General features: G+C 37.3%; 2 protein-coding genes and 1 long non-coding RNA gene across 7 annotated transcripts in view; 1 reads left to right on the forward strand and 2 right to left on the reverse strand.

The window, feature by feature from the left end:
• LOC124309231 (phenoloxidase-activating enzyme 1-like) lies at positions 1–3,742 on the reverse strand. 3 transcript variants are annotated; one of them, XM_046772659.1, is made up of 4 exons: positions 3,695–3,742; positions 3,153–3,174; positions 2,106–2,255; positions 1–1,578 (listed from the first exon to the last, which is right to left on the reverse strand). In XM_046772659.1, exons 1-4 carry the CDS (start codon positions 3,725–3,727, stop codon positions 857–859), a joined length of 927 nt encoding a protein of 308 aa, XP_046628615.1. In that variant the 5' UTR covers positions 3,728–3,742; the 3' UTR covers positions 1–856. The 3 variants fall into 3 exon arrangements, with proteins under 3 accessions (XP_046628615.1, XP_046628613.1, XP_046628614.1); XM_046772657.1 differs by lacking the exon at positions 3,695–3,742 and having other exon boundaries at positions 3,131–3,353; XM_046772658.1 differs by lacking the exon at positions 3,695–3,742 and having other exon boundaries at positions 3,153–3,291.
• LOC124309233 (uncharacterized) lies at positions 3,353–9,463 on the forward strand. The gene is made up of 3 exons (XR_006909205.1): positions 3,353–3,478; positions 3,624–3,673; positions 9,329–9,463. It is a non-coding gene; the product is annotated as an uncharacterized LOC124309233 (long non-coding RNA).
• The window catches only part of LOC124309225 (putative protein tag-53), a 26,875-nt gene continuing 13,771 nt past the window's right edge, over positions 6,817–19,920 (reverse strand). For 2 of the 3 annotated variants that reach the window (XM_046772646.1, XM_046772649.1), the window contains exons 3-9: positions 18,411–18,592; positions 13,749–15,626; positions 12,480–12,623; positions 12,240–12,389; positions 11,682–12,063; positions 10,862–11,102; positions 6,817–9,844 (exon numbers count right to left, since the gene is read on the reverse strand). In XM_046772646.1, coding sequence (XP_046628602.1) covers positions 9,599–9,844; positions 10,862–11,102; positions 11,682–12,063; positions 12,240–12,389; positions 12,480–12,623; positions 13,749–15,626; positions 18,411–18,592 — 3,223 coding nt within the window. In that variant the 3' untranslated portion in view covers positions 6,817–9,598. The remainder of the gene's footprint in view (positions 9,845–10,861; positions 11,103–11,681; positions 12,064–12,239; positions 12,390–12,479; positions 12,624–13,748; positions 15,627–18,410; positions 18,593–19,920) is intronic. The other variant, XM_046772647.1, reaches the window with a different exon arrangement.

Genomic DNA, 19,920 nt, shown 5'->3' on the forward strand with positions numbered 1-19,920 from the left:
TGATTGGTATAATTGTATTTATTATTATACACATCGACACTCTCTGCCGGTTATGAATTCACGAAAGGATTTTGCTCTCGATACACTGAGAGTAATTTTTATTTCCGGTTACCGCTCGGTCCTTGACTATTTTCATTTTTTACCGCGATCGACAAAATATAGTTCTAGGTAAAAAATGAAAATTAGTTTTCTGGCTGTTACCGGAAAGTCTACGAATTCACAGTCACGAGATCAAGAACGATCCGTCTCGTTGCCCGGCCAAGACTGTTCTTCGCTATCAGCTTACAGCAATCGTTACCCGTCTTGTTTATCAACAACCCCGTCCCGAATCCAGCGTGTTTGTGACTAATCCCATAACACGAAACGCCGTACATAGCCCGGTTAATAATAAATCATCTCTCAGCGGATAATTTAAACTCGTTCATTAACGATAACAAAACTAACGCAAAAAAATGTACAACTATATTCCGATATTTATGCATTATTCGGTTCACAAACGTGAAAATCCATCCCCCCCCATAAGCCTGTACTCTTGGAGCAGACTGTACGGACTGAACCCTTTCAACGTTAATTTTTATTTGTTTGGTTCGAGTCAATTACTTTCACGATTAACTTAGTTCTTGACCTCTATTATTAATTACTTTCATAATACAAAGATTTTGTGCGAAAACGTTTAAACTTTAATTAAAAAAAAAAAAAAAAAATATCTCGCTGGCTTCATCACGAGATACAAAGATTTGTTCCAAGATTTGACAACGCATTTCAATTAACGCCGATATTCCGTGACATTGCAGGTACACACCTTGAATAAAAAGTCAGATAAGATGTTCGATTTCGTTAGTCAATCGGCACGGACTTATGCCCTAATTTTCGAGAGTATCCAGGGTACGTAACGAGCTACTTTAGTGTAGACCTCCGGCGAGTCATAGCCGATGCAATTAGTCCGACCGAATGAAACTATGCCCGAAACGGTCCATCGCGTGTCTCCGTCGTTGGTCTTCTCCAAATTCATCAAAGGAGCGCCTCCGTGACCCACGCAAAAATTATCCGCCGGTGCACCGCCAGCGCAGAATTGACCTTCTCTAGCGTTTGGAAAGAGGCTTAAGCATCGCTCAAAGTCAACCGTTGGAAGCTTGAATTTCAGCTTCTCAGGGTAGGGATTTTCCTTGGAATCCTTCGTCCAGCCCCAGCCAACCACGTAGAACTCGCCCTCATCAGCACTCGCCGATTTCGACGGAAGACAGACAGGCTGAATGTATTTGGTGAATGTCACGTCCTGCGACAGTCTCAGAAGCGCAATGTCGTCCCAATGTCCCGGTGAGTTTGGCGAATAGTCCTCGTGGACTGTCGCCTCCTCGACATTGATCCTCGTTGGGTCATCCGAGCACGACTCACTGCCGTTCATGGTCTGCACGCAGTCCTTCTTCTTGACCAAATCGTACTCGCCAAGACGAACGGTCATCTGGTTCCGAGATGTTGATGAAGGCGCGTTGGTTCTCCTAACGCAATAACCGGCGGTCATCACGTAACGTTTGCTGATCAACACTCCGTTGCACGGTATCGTCACCTGGCCGTTGGCTGAAAGCATCGAAATTAGTCAAGGACTGAGCGGTAATCGGAAATAAAAATTTCTCTCAGCACAGAAAAATACTTAGAGACCAGGTACCACCACCAAGGTGTTATTTGGCTGTTTTAAGGTCCGTACACGTCGATTATTCCCATTTACTTGCCACTACTACCAATGCAGGACATGATATTAGAAGGAAGGGATCGGTTTTAAGGTTGAGACATACGATTCAAATGGTATTGTTGGTTTGTTGATGATGATCGAGTGATTCGATTATGACAGTGGTGAGTGTAAAGGAGTTGACTCGAGGAGAGTGATTGGATTGGGATGGAAAGACATAATTCCGGTAGAAGAATCGCTAGTTGCAGTCAAGAGATTAAACTGTTGACTCGGTGAAGATGAGAGGAGAGGATAAAGCGAATATAAGACTGCGGGAACTATTGAACGATTTCTGTAAGAGGATTTTGAGACACTTGAAAAACGTTCGATGAAGACATGCGAGGATCTTGGATATAGTTCGTTCGTTGAGGTCACTTACGTTCTATAAACTCCACCAAGACTAGCCATGGAAACTCGGATAATTCAGTCTTGGATCCATCGCGTAACGGTTGGCCTAAATTTCTACCGCAATCAAGCGAAAGAAGTTCAGTTGACGAATGATCTTCGTTAGTGACATTTCGTGAGCTGCCTGTAACAGGAGGGAGAGTTGATATGTAGTATGGTAAATCGTGGATATTAAATTCAAAGTCCGAACAAGTATAACGTTACGTGATAGTAGATATTATGTCTTTGAGCAAGAAAGGACCCCACAGAATCCTTATAGAAATTGGCTGGATTTTCAGTACGTTACAGAACGTATACTCCCGATGAAAAGCTCTCATGGAAGCAAGTCCCGAAAATCAGTAGTTTCCGATATACGGGCTTCCGAAGAAAGGTGTACAGATTTTTTGACATCTATGGATTTCCTGATTTTCACGAACGATGAAACATGAAACATCAAGGGGACTTGAAATCAAGCAAATCGCTCGAAAAACTTTACGGTTGATTCTCCAGGACAGGCAGGAAGCTGTGATTGATTCCATCCGCGAACTCGCTGGTTTACCGGAAGGAGCTGGGACGTCAGATTTCGCGTGAAGAACGAGACTCTTCGACTAATGCAATAATCGAGTTGTCCCGTTTTTCACGCCTGTGCGGAGTCTCTGCGAATCGGCTGTGCAATTTTTGAATGACAGATTTGATTTCAAGTCCCCCTTGAAGCTTTGTAATTCGTAAAAATCGCGCAATCCAGAGATATCAAAAAATCCATCCACCCCCCTTCCGAAGCCTGTATCCCGGAAACTACTGATTTTTGGGACTTGTGTCCACGAGAACTTTTCATCGGGAGGATACGTACCATGACATACCGAAGGTCCAGGCAATTCCACTTGGAGCTAATTTCCATGAGGATTCTGCGAGGTCCTTTGACCGAGTGTTTCCGAAATGAGTACCGAAAAACTTGATCACATTGGCATTATGCATGGTGTTGGGAGTAATTAATTTTAGCGTTACAACTGTGACACTTATATGTGTAAAATATTATACTCACGCGATTGGACTGCCGAAAATACCTGCAACAAGAGTATAAATGCGGGTATGAACACAGCGCCATTGTTCGAACACTGCATGGTAAAGTTGACAGAAATTCTATGCAACTAGAGAAAAGCTCAATGATTATTACAGTTTAATTTCAGTGACCAGCCACAAGCAACGGCTTTATCGAAGGTGTGAGGTCTTGTACTCGGAGCAAGATTTTATACGCAGATAATCGCTACGACGCGTAGTTAAAGAACCTGTTTCTTACGGAGGTCATCGACCATTCAAACTACAAGTGGCACGATGCATTCAACATCCATCGTATTTCGAATACACGAGGTAAGCTTAGTACCAGTTATTGAAACGTTTAGCCCCAATAATTGACCCTTTTATTTTCCAAAATCATAAATAGGCGGGACAAATTGTTAATTTCTCGATGACTAGAACCAATTGATACTACAAATTTATTTTTCGATGATTTTAGAACCAAGGAACAACCAGAAACAACCAAGAAAGGTCAATAATTGGAACAGGGTAAATAACTGGTACACTTACCTCAAATTTAAGGATCGTTACATCATCGATCATACATTTATTCCTCCGACATGCGTTGAAAGATCACCATGTTTTTCTTTTTTTTCTCTCAAGTATTTTAAAGTATTTTCAATCGAGTATCGAGTATTTTATAAGTACGCCATAAAACAGTTAGTAGGTAACGGCTATAAAACTGATTTTCATTTTCTACCTGGAACTATATTTGAAAATAATTAATGACTGAGCGGTAAACGGAACTAAAAATTTCTCTCAGTGTGAATTCGGTGGTTTGTTCCAAGTGTATAAAATGATTAGATGAAATAATTCTACGTTTCATACGATCAACCGAGCGGAACAGAATATTTTTTTATTTATTTTTTTTTTTTTAATCGACTTTGAATCCACGCACAAGTTTAAGCAATCGGCAAAAGCGATAAATTTTGAAGTTGAATTTTTGGTAGACCTTGATTTCTAAACAGAAATAACGTTCAAAAAGTGGAATAAACATAAACGGTATAACGAAGAAACGAAACACTAGTCGACTAATTATGTATATCAATTTTATTTAAACAATATTTTTTTATTTTATTTAATTTTTTTTTTTTTCATTATTGTTATTATTATTTTTAAATTTATTTTTATAATACAATAAGTTCATCATTCATACGGTACGGTAATTATACACACGCTCGACATTCGTTCCTTACGCTTCGTCTAATATTATACCACAAAAATACGGCCATGGTTCCAAAATATCGTTTTCACGAGAAATGCCATTTTTCCAGTCTTAAAATGGTTGAGCTATTATATGTTATGTCTTATGTACTTTTCAATCCCGCTGCTTTCCTTGAATCCGTTTGGTTTCATTTTCTTTACCTCGTATCAAATGATTTTTTCCTTCCTCTCTCTCTCTCTCTCTCACTCGCTCGCTCTCTTTTCTGTTTAAAACCAATCGCATTTCAAGCAGGTTTAGCGAATCGACGTTCGCTGCCTCTTATTCTCAGCTTTGTTAAAAACGCGTTTATGGTATACAGACTAGATAAAACTGAATATACAATTTGAAAATTCAATGTTCACTCGACGGTGAATTTAATTAAATATTTTTTTTTTGTTTCTACTTTCTTTCTTTCTTTCTTTCTTTTCTTTTTTTATTCATGTCTTTTTTTCGCTTCGATCGCATTCTCATGGATTCACAAGCTTGCCAGACTCGTCGCCTCGTACACGTCACACAATATTATGTCCATCGGCATCGATAGCGTCTTAACTAGCTTTCCTGCCTTTTAGCAATAATTTTTCACATCGTTTTATCGATAAATTTTCTGACAGATAAGAATATCGCGACCGTTGCAGTAAATTTTTATAATTTCATATAACAGATGAAAAAGTACATAAGTGGGCATGAAACTCAACTCAAATGATCGTTTACACTGATTATCTTTTCGATTTTGATTACACACGAAAGAAAAAGTTGAAAAAATAAGAAGAAAAAACAGAAAACAAAAATAAAAACAAAGTACAAAGCAAACAGGATTAAATCAAGCCGTAATATTTCGATTAAAAAAAGGCATTTCTTTAAATTCGAGTTTTTCGTTTCTTCATTGATTTTACCGTCAAGTTCCAATACCATGAAAAAAAAAAAATCATAATCTCGGATATCCTGGTATGTTTGATTCTTCGAAAAAAAAAAATCTCGAACTGCTTTTGAACTCTGACTATCATTTGGAGAAAAAAAAAAAAACATGTCACGACTTTGTGGAATATTATAATATAATTTTGAAAATACCTCTATTTCGAAAAATCTACAACATGCTTTTTTCCTCCTTTTTCTTTTTCCGTTTCCGAAAGCGAAACATTTTAAAAGGGCTGATTGAGTTGAGCGGAAATAGCCCATTTGAATGAAAATGATTTTCCTCGGTTTCTAGGCGAAACGTTTAATTGGATAAATATTTTTAGAAATAATTCAGTTATGGCTATCAAAAGTCAAAGTTCGTCTCTCTGACACTCTGCGATGAATTTATTTTCGTTTTTGAGATAGTTTTTCTCTATACACGATTATCAGTTACGTTAGTAGAAAAAAAAAAACCACAAAAAAAAAAAAAGAACTAATCCACCATAAATCGCTATTGTTATTATTATTTTCATTCACGCATTGACGTTTCCGGCTAGCAAATGATAACGAACACTGTTCGTAGCCAGAACTGTAAAAATCCATTCTCCAAATCGACTGAATACTTTTGAAAAACTTTTGAAAAACGAATTAAAGTTTGCGTTTTTCTTTTGCTTTTTTTTTTTTTTTTTTTTTGGAATTGGGATTCTTCAGCCAACCGGGAAAATTTTTAAGTTGTTCCCTTGGATATTTTACGCAATTAGTTGTTCTTTTTTTTCTTTTTTTTTTTTAAATCCCTCCCTCTCAAGCTCGCACAATTCAATCCGACAAATTATAAAACGTGTACGGAGGTTTAAGGTAAAAAAAAAAAAAATAAATAAAAATACGCCGAGATATTTCGCGTCGAAAGCTGCTCCGTTATTAAAATTGTCACAACGCGACAGATCCCGTCCGTATAAATTTTTATATCTTCATCATATATGTGGTAATTTTTTAATTTTTTAATTTTACTTCACGAAGAAACTCGATCAGATAAGCACCCAAAGAAATTATTAAACTCGAAGATGTAAAAAAAAAACAAAAAGAAAAAACTGTTCATTCATTCAAATTTAAGAGTTATTAGAAAAAATTTCATTACGATATTAACAATAGTAATAATATTAAACGTAATAACATTAATATTAATAATAATAATAATAATAATAATAATAATAATACACGCTGTACTGACAATACAATTTAATATCCTATTAGCAGACTCTTTTTTTTTATCGTATAATGTCAGATTTACCATTCGTTACATACTTCGTATCACTTAACTGTTAATATTTTATCAAACTTTATGTTTACGTTCGGATAAAAATAAATATTTCGATTATTACATACATGACGTTTTTATCCTAAAAAAGTATTCGGCAGCTGTTACTGCACATTTCCATTTTCTCTTCTCCATTTTTTAACTCTATTAATTCATGTTTTTTTCGTTCTTAGTTTAAAGTTAATATTTTTATTCTTCTTTTTCTCAATTCATTCATTCTTTGCTCGGTTGCTTGTTTTTTTATTCATTTGTTTTTTTTTTTTTTCGAAATATCTTGTGTATATATTCTGTACGCTTAAGTTTAAAACTGAGTGGATTTCATTTTAAAAATTGTTATCAACATATTTATACTTGTTTTCTTTTTTTTTTTTCTTTTTCCTTCTTTCTGTTTAATTTTTTTTTTTTTTTTTTTTATCTTAGTATCATCTATTCTTTCATAGATCTAAGAATCGGGTTAATAGAAAGACCGGGGCTCGTGTCCCTAGTCAATTCATTGTTGAATCATCCTTTTGAAAATTTTCTGGACGTATTCACAGGACTAAACTGACTGTACTTTCGGGTTTTGTTGAAATGAAGAAAAAAAAAAAATTTTTTTTCCTCTCTTCCTTACGTTCAATTTTTCACCCTACAAGAAGAAAAACGTCAAAAAACAAAAAAACAAAAAAAATAAAATAAAATAAAATTCAAAGAGAACAAAAAAGTAACACGAGTATAAAAATCCTGATCTTTGAATCAAATGCCTTCTTTCGGAATGACACTTGGTTTGTGGTATAATACGCGGGGGTAAAAAATAATTATTCAAATTTGAAAAACGAAGGAAGATATTGGGATTACTTGTTCCGATAGCGGCTAAAAAGTTTTTAATATCACGAGTGAAATTACGAACGAACGAATGAGTGAGAGCACATATTCAATAAATAGAAATCGACTTGATTCGTAAAAAATCATGAAATGGACATTTCGCATCGCGAGCGAAAATCGAACTGCTCCAGCGATTCGACATCGCCTTGACGATACAAATGTGAATTTTTTTGAAGGGCAATTATTGACTGACGGTAGAACAAAATATTGTAGATATCTAATTAAAACTAACAATACGTGGTTAAATAGTTCAAGTATATCGCCTTTGCAAAAGTCTGAACGAAAGAAAAAGAACACAAAATTTTATTCCGACTCCGGATGAAAGATGAAAGAAAAAAGAAACGAAAGTCCGGAATTCTCGAATTATTCAGGTGAAAAGTTTTCGTCAGAATGACGGAGAACTAAAGTATGGATTATTAAAATATAAAGCACACGAATAGTTTACGCTAATTCATAATGAGTGATTAAAAATTTCCAATATACAAATACGTTATTGAATTAATGTAATTGCTATACGCGTGTATGTATGTATGTATATATGCATGTACGGATGTTTGTCTCTATAATTAAGGTAATCTAATATCATGTGATGCAGGGAAGTGTCATGTCTACGTCTTAAAATATTGTCACAAGAGACGATGCAGCGCGTATTATAAATTATACAATATACTATTTCTCTGCCGTTTATACTTCGCTATCGTATCTTGTGGTTCTAGCTTTCTGGACTTGCGTAAATCAATATTTATCTCGAGATTATCGTTTCCTTATTGCAACGCCCTCAAGTCCCATAGTTTAGAATTGCAACGCTGTCGAAACGAACAAAAATATCTGTTCAAAAGTTTTGGCAAATTTTCAATCTCTCCTAGACACAATTAATCGCCGTTCCTCGTTTTCAAATGTCGAGAGAAATCATCGAGGATCCTCTCATCGATTAGGCTAAATCTTGAGATTCGACGGTTCAGTTCATTCTCCAATCCGATACAGCTGCTCTTAAATAATTTATATACATTAACTGGAGGATATCTTTGGGAATCCGGCGCTTACTTTTCTCGTGTTTTCTTTCTTTTCAATTTTTCCTGACTCACGTTTCCCTTCCCTCAACTTTTTCCATACGCTAACGTGAAAATTGTCTTTTTACTATGAACACACAACGCAAATTTTGCGTCTCACCTTTGCCGGTACGCAACTTTCTCCTCGAAGATACGTTGCTAAGATTAATATATAGTTAAAACCAAGCGGTTTATTCCCAACGGAAGATTTGATTTGAAGGAAAAAAAGAAACTATTTTCACCGTCTGCCAAACGATTAATAATCATCGTTCGAGCAAGGGTGTATAGGTTTATTTAAGGCTTGCGACAGCTTGACGGCATCATTTTACGATTCACTTCACCTCAGTCCCCTGCGCTAGTTTTCCTTTCGGGACATCTGATTATTAATTCAGTTTAGAGAGTAATTAATTTTTCAATTGCATCCCCCCTTCTTCTCGTTCATCTTTTTCAGAAGCATCTTTTTCTCGTCAAGTCTCCGATGAGAAATTGACTCTGCGTAAGCCAATCGCAGCGCATTTGAAATCTGAGTCTCGTTCAGTGATCGCCGTTAATTCAGTTCTGCGCAAATCAATTAACGACGGAATGTCTACGACGGGTTTAGATTTTCAAACCGAAGACTGAAACGGTCTACGATTCAGCGGAAGCATTTCTTTACGGGTCTCTGAAAACTAAAGCTAGCCACAAACCGCACGGCGTTCCGTCATAGGTTGAGAAAATATCTATACCATCTTAACAATTAGAAGAAATAATCTCACTTGGCAAGTCGTCGAAACGAGCGCGATATGTTACGTTTGAAAGATTTATACGTTTTACTGTTCAAGGTACGCCTGTTGTTTCGACACCAGAAGCGATAAGGCGCCACAACATATCGCGGATCATCGATGACACAATCTCAGACGCAGGATACAGCGAAGAATCTACAACTTCGCACAACCTCAGAGAACCGCGAAGAAGAACTTACTTCTTGGACGAAAGACGAAATTTAGTCGTCGATACGACGAGACGATTCGACAGTTACCTCGATTCTGACCGAAACCCGGATCAGGCTGAGATACGAACGTTGAGAACCTCGTTTCGACACGGAGCTATCGCTATATGCACGTCGAATCCGGATGCTGACTAGCGCTTTTTCGGGATTTCTTCGGTTCTTTTGTCGTCACCTCTTGCGATGGTCTTCTCGGACTCCCCAAAGTTACAAGAGCGGACGCCACTGCGAGTCCTGCGCTTTGGCCAGCCGGCGTATAGGCTTCGCCACCTGTGGGCAGTCGCACTAGGAGAGACAGAACGGCAGCCCTGTTTCCGCAGCATGGTTCCAGAGCGATGGGACTCGGAGCGCCCTGAAAAATCAGGAATCGACTATTGTTCCAACGATTTTTTGGAAATCAAATCGAGTCAAGTATGTCTTAACGACGTTTGAGGATGTATCGAACATGTCGTCCAGTCGAAGAGCTGTAAAGATTGAAATATCACGTGACAAAGGTTTGAAAGTGCAACTGAACTTAATGGAGTTGAATTTAGTTGAAGCAATATTTCCTTGACACAGAAAAACAGTAATAAAACTATAAATTTCAGCTACGATTGTACAATTATCGATGAATTTGAAGAGATTCCATTATCGAATCATTTCTACAATGAAAAAATCGCAGCTTTTAAATAATTTTAATGAATTCTCTGCAAATCTAAAAAACCAGATTTTCGACAACGGTATTTTTTATTCACGCATTGGTTTACTGTTCATAACTCACGACGATTTCACTAATCGTGCTTTTTTGATCACCTGAAAAGCTGAACGGAAAATATGACGTTAATGATTTATAGAGAATTCATTTACTATCAAAATTAGTCCAGTTCGATAAAATCGTTCAAACGTTTCAGTTATTTCATTGTAGAAATAATTTAATACTGGGATCTCTTGAAAGTAATCGATAATTATGCGATTTGTATTTTTTTAAATTTCTCTTTTAAAGGAATATTGTGTCAATTAAATTCCACTGAGTGAACTTCATTCGCACTTTCAAACCTTCGTTACATGATACTTCTGTCTTTCGTTCTTCCAAAAAAATGGGTAAAATATAAGAATTCACATCACGACAATCGATTATTCAATTTCTTCGATTGGAGTTTGTTTTGTTGAAAATTATGTTCATCAATATTTGTTCTGTACATTCTGAGCCGTCTAATCGTATGTTAAAACCCGTTGATTAGAAAATATCAATTGAAAATACATTTCACGTAAATGAAAATTCGCTTCACGCCTCAAAGCGCAAGTGAGAATCTTATGATCGGCAGCAATTTATTAAAAACCACTTTCTACTTTTATTCTTTCTACTATCCAAAATTCGTAGAGATTTTACCTTTTTCTTCTTCCGAGTATTACTCATCTCAGTGTTGGGTATTCGCTCAGTTATGACCGGTTCGATATCTCGACGTTCAATCTCGACGAGGACTTGGCTGAAGGCTCTGCTCGCCATTTGCTCCATCTCGACGAGTAAACGCTGTCGTCTTCTGTACATGTCATATTTCTGCTTGATTTTCCAAAGTACAGCGGCAACCAGAAGTAATGCCATGAAACATCTGTAAGGGGACATGTATTCTCTAGTTTACAAGTTAGTACTGCCTGAGGGTTAAATCAAAAGAAAAGATTCCCAATATCAACTACGTCGCCCAATAAATTCAAAGCCAAATCACACTGACGTCTACATGTTGTGACGATCAATTTCAACGTTGGTTTATTTAGCTTTTTTTTCTCGTCCTCGTCGACTTGACAAATATGGAAATTTCAAATATATAATACTGTACTTTCTTCGCAAAGAAAAGTGAATGCTTCAGGATTGACCGTCCATAACATGAGACCACAAGATAATTGCGTATTTTATTTTCACAACAATTATATATAATTTGAAATTGGTTATTTTGTGAAATTTTTAATGTATCGACTTGCAAGCGTAAGAAGTATGCAAAAATACCTTGTTCGAATCTAATAGTTTACAGGTATATAAAACTTCATAAAACTGAGTGTATCGATAATATTAACCTGATTTGATCAACTTTTAAGCGGGAACAATAGTTTGTTATGAAAGGGATAAAATATCATTCTTCATGCCACGTGTGATTATATTTTAGTAATGTTTAATCCGATAATTGAACGGTTGAATTTGAATTTAAAATACTCACGTAGAAAATGTGATGAAAAACTGTTGAAGATTCAATTTAGAATATTGTGAAAATGAAATTTGTATCCACAGTGGTGGCTGAAAGTCGTAAACGTAGACGTAGAAAGTGGTCAGAGTATTGTTGTCCTCGCTTCCAAAATTGTATTCAGCCTTACTGAATCTGTGTTTGTACGTCGTACAATTTGCTCCAGAGAGTAACGGTTTCTCAGGACTGTTGGCTTTCTGTATTGTGATATTCATTTTGGCAAGAACGGAACAGGTTATAGAAAAATCAGCGTCCACATCCGACTTTGGCGGTGAATTTTTAAAATTTATAGCAGTGTAGTGACGATCCTCCTTCTTGCTCAGGTTGAACGTGAACTGATAATCGATCGTCAGATTGTCTATAAACGATGTAGAAATTTTGTTAGAACATGAATCGAAACCCACCAAAAATTAACAACGAATTAATTATAACTGTGGAGTTTTTATTCGGTCGATTGTTCTCAAGATAGCGATAATTCTGTATAAACTAAATTTTCATTGTCGCAGAAGAAGAGCTTGATTATTTTCAACTCACAAAAACAGGATCCTTTGTTCGTAGGGTCGCCGTAATATCTACCATTGACGTCACACCTTTCGCAATGATCACCCGTGATGCCTTTTGTTGTGCAAAAACACTTTCCAGAGTCACTGATGCATTGAGTGCCTTGATCGTTGCAGGCGCAGGCTGTAAAACAAAACTTTAGACTCTTACGCTGCGCTAAACTTTGGATTTTATGTAATCGTTTATCGACTATAGCGGCAGGAATGAGCTTACGTTGGCAAGTGCCACCGTTTAAGGGACTGCCGAAGTATCCTGGAACACACTTGTCGCAGTGAGGTCCGTGCGTCAAATTCGCACATGGCTGGATGCACACGCTACTGTTTGGAAGACACGTACTGTGCCCGTTGCACTGACAACCTGTAAGAAGAATCGAACTAAAATTTGTCATTTTAGAATGCACGCTTGACACGAGATTAAAGTCTGTAGAGTTGAGGCAGCGTTTCGTTTTAGGTGAAAATTGTTATCCAACAGTCTTTAAAAATTTCTCTGTAATGCAGTAACTTCTGGTGAATCGTTACATGTTTACTGATGTTGTGTAAACTGGGTTACTTCAAAGTTATTCCGAGGTTGAAAAATGGTAATATTTTGTAACTGTTTTGCTACGTTAACTACGTTACTACCTTCAATCTGATCCACTCATGGGAGTTGAATCGTCGCAAGGTAGATACAGATCATTTCTTTTTCTCACAATTGGGGTAAGTTACCGAAAACAACTGCATTGGTTGAAACGCAAAAGAAAAACTGCCCAAGACAAGCAGTGTTTAAAAGTATGACGTCTAAAAAATTAGGTCAACTTTAGAAACTTATATCTCGAAAACAAATGATTGAATTTCATCGAGGTTCGTTGGATTCCAAAGTACGTAAATCAAATTTTATTTATGTATTGGTTTGATTAAAATCAATAAATATGAAGCATAATGTTATTGACAATAACGTAAACATGTGTAACATATTTTGCAGTATTCGCGAGGTTTCAAAATCGGCTGAACCGATTTACTTGAAACTTGGAGTCAATATTCTTGGATAGTTTATCTTCATTCCAGCGATATAAAAAAATCTGACTCACTTTTTTAACGCAACGTTGACCGTATGAAGATGGAATTCGATTTGTCGCAAAAAATTAACAAGTTTTCAATTTAATTATCAATAAAATAAACGATAACTTCAAAAATAGGTTCGTAGTAAAGAGGAAAAACTATTCAAGAACACTATATCCAAATTTGAAATAAATCGATTGAACCTTTTTCGAAATATCTTGTCCACTGCAAAACAGGTCATCGAGACAAATGGTTATCGTCATTGTGAAACAATGGTTCCTACAAATTGATTGTAAATGACGATGAAAAAAAAAAATTTACAAATCGTTTGATAGATACAAATTTCTAAAATCCATCAATTTTTACATTGCAAAAATATAAAAAAAAAGAAAAAAAAATACATGCAGCAGCTCATCCTCAACTCAACGATGTCTCATATGCTTACTTGGACACTTGGTGAAGTACCAATCGTCAGAGGGACACGCGTTAGTCCCCTTTAGGGTGGGCCCTCTGGCCCCACCTTCCAGACACTGTCCCTTCCCGGTCCCAGAGCCATCGTCGCACCACCCGCATCCCGGATCAGACCTGCATCCTGTGCAGGATGAATAAAAGCTGCACCACTCCCTTCCGGTCTCAGTGGACCGACACCTGTTGTCACTAGTAGTCCATTCGCGACATTGTCCGTAAGGAAAACTGGCCGGATAAGCATTTTTGTCGACACACTTTCCCTCGTTCTGACACCAAATACATTCAAACTCCGTGCAGTTTTTACACGACGTAAACTCGTTGCATGATATCGGACAAGTGTCCATAGTCAGAGGTTGAACCTGGTTCTGAACCGTCGTGTTGTTGCCAACGACGGTATTCTTCGACTGCGGTTTACACCTGTCGTAGGACCAAACGCACCTTGGATTATTCGAGCAAGCTGGACACGTGTGAAGCTGAAGACACTCCGCCTCGGAGTGAAAATCGCACTGCTCCAAGTGCTTGATCGGCTTCATCATCGCCGAGTTTCCGTTCTCCCAGCAGGTCTCATGGGCGCAGCTTTTACCGCACCAAACACAGCTGTAGGACGTTTGAACGCAAGCTGCGCAGTCAGATTGGACCTTGCAGAGTTCCTTATGTGAGGACATACCGCGAGGTGGTGATCCGTCGACGCACCTCATGTAGGTACCATCGTGGGCCTCGTCGTCTTCGAGCACGTGTCTTTGGATCTTAGATATCGGTTCGCAACGTCCCTCGCGTTTGTCCCAAACGCACTTAACGCCAATGGTTGAATTGACGCACTGTTTCTGTATAGTAAGGTGGTCACAGCTACCGGGTCTGAACCTTATCATATCGGACAACATCTGTCCGTCGAAACCCCCGTAAATGTACATCGCTGAGTCGAATTTAACAGCGCTGTGTCCGAACCTTGGAAGGTCAGTGAGCTCGGATGGCATCGGATACTGGTGCCAAGAGTCGCAGGTGACGTCGTAGGCAATCGTGTCCGACGAGTAGCACCGAGCACCGTGGGAATGGACGGTGTCGTTGTGGGTGTTTCCACCGAATACGAGCATCAGACCGCCGGATACGAAGACACCGGAGTGAAAGAAACGCGCCGACGGTGCCGAGGTGAGCAGTCTCCACTCCCTAGTGTTCGGGTGATAGGAGTACAGTATGCTAGTCAGGACCTGGGTGCTTTGGGACTCGGATACGTAGCCACCGTAGACGTAGATCAACTCGGTGAAGGGATCCAGTGACGCACTGTGACCGTATCCACCCTTAACCGGGTATCCGGAGGTCTCGACCATCTGCCATTCCCGGACACCGAAGTAGTACTCCTGGACGGTGTTGAGATACCCGAACTGCGGCGAGTGTCCGAAGATCACTACCATTTTCTCCTTCTTACCGTGAGTCTGGACCAGAGTGGCCGTGTGACCAGCGACCTTTAGAGGACCGCACATCGTTCGGTTGGAGCAGTTGTTACGGACTGTGACGTTCTCCCATACCTGGGAGGACACGTCGAAGGCCCATATCTCGTTAGTGATCGTTGAGTTCTGGATCACTCCACCGTACATGTAGATCTTGTCGCCGTAGAGTACGCAGGAGTGCGCATAACGCGGCTCCGGATGCTTACCACCGTAATGCGGTGTCTCCCAAACGTTTCCAGTGAAATCGTAAACGTATATCATTTCACCCTTGTGATAACTCTCCCCGCCCACTACGTACAAAGAGTCACGCCAGACTATCGAACAGTGACTCGCCGATCCCTCGATCGATGAATCTTTGTACGTTATCGCTTCCCAGACGCCCCGTTCGATCCGTTGGCTGCAGTCAACTCCTGAAATAAGAGGAACGTTTCACAAGGTTCGAGTTGGTAAGGTTACTTTAAGGATGTACTGGCTGTACATTCGCAATCAAAACTGAGTCACGTCGACGATATTGAATAGTTTGTGATAAGACAAAAACCGAAGAAAAGAATCATCTCCAATAAAGACGATAAGAAAATTAAATTTTAATAATAATAATGCCCAAAAGTTGTCAAATAAATTGTTTAACAAATTTGTAGGGAATAATTTTTTTTTTTCCATTGTGAAACGTATTCGTTGATCTTTCTGTATACACATGAATTTTGTAAAGAACTTTCCTCAATATTTTGATATTTCTGTTTTTCGCAGACCTTGAGGCGTGACAAAGACGTCTATAAATAATATCTCGTGACCTGTTTTTTGACGTCCAAGAATCGGCAAGGACGTCTTTTGGGCATAGAGATGTATTTTTAACTCGAAGATATCGTTTCCGACGTGAAAAACGAGTCCACAAGACATCGTTTGGACTTGTTTTGAGGGCTTCAAATCTTGTGCTGTCCGGGAGAAAACTAATTGAATTTCGACACAATGCTGGGTCAAAATAAGGAGACCCATCTATCGTCATTTCATATAATGAGCATTTTTTGCGAGTTGAAAGAAGATAAAGACAAACTTTTTTCAAACGTATTTCGTCCAACGTAACCGAAATATTCAAGGATAAAAATGACTGCACAAGTTACAAATTTTTATTTTAGAGTTAACGTTGCTCAGAATACAAGTGACCTGAGAAAATTCTCTCAAAAAAAAAAAACAAAAAAAATATCGTAAAACAAGTTTTCAATATATTTTTTAATTGTTATTTTTTTTTTTCTGAAACCCTAAAACACGAGTCTTTTTATTTGAAGCCAAGAGTGCGTCGAATTTTGAAAACAAATTTTTTTATTGAAACTGGCTGGTCCTAATTTCTCGCGAACTTTCCTTGTGAGTATCGTACCATAAAAGTTTGCACCGATTATTCAACGTTGTAATCGTGATTGTCACGAAAAAGGTTTCAAGAATGTGTTTTTTTTTTCAACATTGACAAGCATCAGAGATTTCCCTCGACAATTGAATGGCCTACATAGCTCTGAAAACCTCGACAGCTTTGCTCGCTGATAACGTCCGTGAAAAATTCCAGTCACGCGTTAATATCGCAGACGCATAAACCGTTGCGGTCAGTTTCTGCAAGAGACGAATCGTTCGACCGCGTTTTAATGGTTACAAAAACACTTTTCGATCTTTGGCTAAATTTTTTCCTCTTCCCCTTGCACGAATGATATCACGACGCGAGCGTGAAAAGTACGAGGCAAAGAAATCAAAGAATTTTTATGAAGACCGTAGATAGAACGTTTTATCCTATCGCAAGTTGTTCGTGATCACGGTATTTCGTTTGATGCCCTCGCGAATAACTTTCCATCATAAATCTCATACTTTATTCATCGATGCTTGCGCTCCATGAGCGAGTCATTGGTCTGTATCAATATAATTGAAATAAAGTAACCATGTAATGGCACAATTGGACTGATGTGTAATTATTATATGGTGTCCAGTAAGAAATCCTTAACAAATTCAAGGACATTTTCAGGTTATTCAAGTACATTTGAAATAGAATATTTTCAGGGCACAAGAAAAATTCAAGGATGATTTCCACAACTTTTGAGGGACAAGCAATATAAAGAACATTTTCAGTTTATTCAAGTACAATAAAAATAGAATGTTTTCAGGGCACAAGAAAAATTCAAGGATGGTTTATATAATTTTTGAAGGACAAGCAATATAAAGGACATTTTCAGGTTATTCAAGTACAATAAAAATAGAATGTTTTCAGGGCACAAGAAAACTTCAAGGATGATTTATATAATTTTTGAAGGACAAACAATATAAAGGACATTTTCAGGTTATTCAAGTACAATAAAAATAGAATATTTTCAGGGCACAAGAAAAGTTCAAGGATGATTTATATAATTTTTGAAGGACAAGCAATATAACGGACATTTTCAGGTTATTCAAGTACAATAAAAATAGAATGTTTTCAGGGCACAAGAAAAATTCAAGGACGATATCCACAACTTTTGAGGGACAAGCAATATTCAAGGACATTTTCAAGTTATTCAAGTACATTAAAAATGGAATATTTTCAGGGCACAAGAAAAATTCAAGGATAGTTTCCACAACTTTTGAGGGACAAGCAATATTCTAGGAAATTTTCAGGTTATTCAAGTACATATAAAATAAAATATTTTCAGGGTACAAGAAAAATTCAAGGATGTTTCCACAACTTTTGGGGGACAAGCAATATCCAAGGATATTCCAGGACCGTTGGGCACCATGATTGGATCAGGATTAATGTCCGATACTGAATGTAATTTATATAATCAAGCCAAACTTGATAAATCACCATCTATAAGTTGCATTTGCAGGTAATTATATGTGATAAATTATTTAAAACTTAGATATCAGATCGTCGTAGATTAAAAAAGTCAAATTCTTCTTTCAATTCAATTTTGCTTAAACTGAATTACTCAAAATTTCTCCAAAAACCATATTTTTCATCACTCCAATATACCAATTTCCTACATATCAATAAATCGTACACTGGTTCAGAACGACAATTAAAAAATTCCAGATTCTTCCAGATTTCCCAGACAGACCAGAAACCTCGAGTCCTTCGATTTTTACTTTACTCGTGTTACTTCACAACAAGTTTTCAGCTAAAGGCAAGTGTGAAAATCGAAACTCTTCTCATACGGACGATAACCAAGAGCGGTGATATTTACCTTTGAAACCGCTAACGCACTCGCAATGATGTTGTTCCCGATTGCACTCTCCTTGTCCGATACTGTAAGAACAGTTGTTCGGACAGACCTGAACATCGCAGGCCTCACCTGTCCACGTGGCGTCGCAAGTGCAAACACTCTCGATGCAAACGCCGTGTTCCGAGCAGTCGATGTGAGAATACCTGAAGACATTCAATGGATTGCTTTTTTTTAATTTGTGTATTCGTTTTCATATGATCAAATAAATAAATTTTAATTATAAGCTGAGTGGAATTTTTATTTCCTGTTACCGCTCAGTCCTTAAATATTTTCATTTTTTACCACGATCGACAAAATATACTTCTGGGTAGAAAAGGAAAATTAGTTTTCTAGCCGTTACCGGAAAGTCTAGTATCCGTTACTATTCTTTCTCATTACGATCACTGTTGCTAGATTTTCTTGCAACTGTTGCGAAAATTTATTACTTGTAACGTTTGTGGTTGTCTTTTTTATTACACTGGTAAATAATCACCGGTCAGCAGAAATTTTGAGTATCGTTTCTGGTTGTGAAAAATATTTCATTTATTTCACGTAACTGATAGAAGAAAAAAATTGTTTCATTAGATTAGGTGTTGCTTTTGTAAAAACTAGAACGATATTTCAGATTTTAAGCAAAAATTAACTATTTTCTCGAACGTTTATTTTTAAATAAGAATTACACAAACTTCGTTTTTCGGATTTAATTTTTTTTTGAATTGAAAAATTTAAATGCGACATTGAAGTTTGTTCAATTGTTATTTACAATAAATTTTTGAGAAAGTAGGTAATTTTTCTTAATACATGAAATATCGTTCTGGTTTTTATAAAACCAAACTTTATCTGATGAAACAATGTTTTTTTTTTTTATTAGTTACGCGAAAGAAATCAAAATTTCACATCTAGAACCAAGATTCAAGATTCGTGTTGATCGGTGTTATCTCTCGACGAGTCTATGAAGAGAAAAGGAATGGAAAAAAGAAAAAAATTAATAAAAATCCGCCCAAGATGCGGCTGTTGAGTGGCCGTTAAACCTACAAACCCAAAAAACCTGTGGTGATTGACCTCTTTTTAACCAAACCTCTCCTTCAGCTGCTACTCGTCCATCTGTCATATATTTATAAACTTTAAAACCTCCCGCAATCAGCTGATAAACAAGTAGAAAAAATGACGGGTGTCACAAAATTTCTGTCCGGTTTTTTTTTTTTTTTTATTCTTAGCGTATAATACTACACAAGTGTATTGAATCCAAAAATAATTGCATTGGAAAATCGTGAAGGTTTGAAAAATTTAATGCAGGATGGCCACAAATATTTGGTAAAAAAAAAAAAAAAATTCCACATTTCCAGATTTTCCAGGACCAAAAATCTCTAGTTTTCCCTGACATTTTCCCACTTCTAGTAAGTTACTGAAACCTAAAAGTTACTAAAAAAAAAAAATATAACGTAGAAAAAAAGTCAGTTTAAGCTAATTTGTTTTCTTGATGATAAAAAAA

The sequence above is a fragment of the Neodiprion virginianus genome, chromosome 7, assembly GCF_021901495.1.
Source record: "Neodiprion virginianus isolate iyNeoVirg1 chromosome 7, iyNeoVirg1.1, whole genome shotgun sequence".
Lineage (NCBI taxonomy): Eukaryota > Metazoa > Arthropoda > Insecta > Hymenoptera > Diprionidae > Neodiprion > Neodiprion virginianus.

What these genes read in the sequence shown, in the direction of transcription:
- LOC124309231 (XM_046772657.1), bottom strand. Translation starts at nt 3,215, where the DNA reads ATGGCGCTGTGTTCATACCCGCATTTATACTCTTGTTGCAGGTATTTT. An exon ending in GAGTATAATATTTTACACAT is followed by an intron (nt 2,256 to 3,130) that starts ATAAGTGTCACA and finishes CTCCTGTTACAG; the next exon opens with GCAGCTCACGAAATGTCACT. An exon ending in CTTGGTGGAGTTTATAGAAC is followed by an intron (nt 1,579 to 2,105) that starts GTAAGTGACCTC and finishes CGATGCTTTCAG; the next exon opens with CCAACGGCCAGGTGACGATA.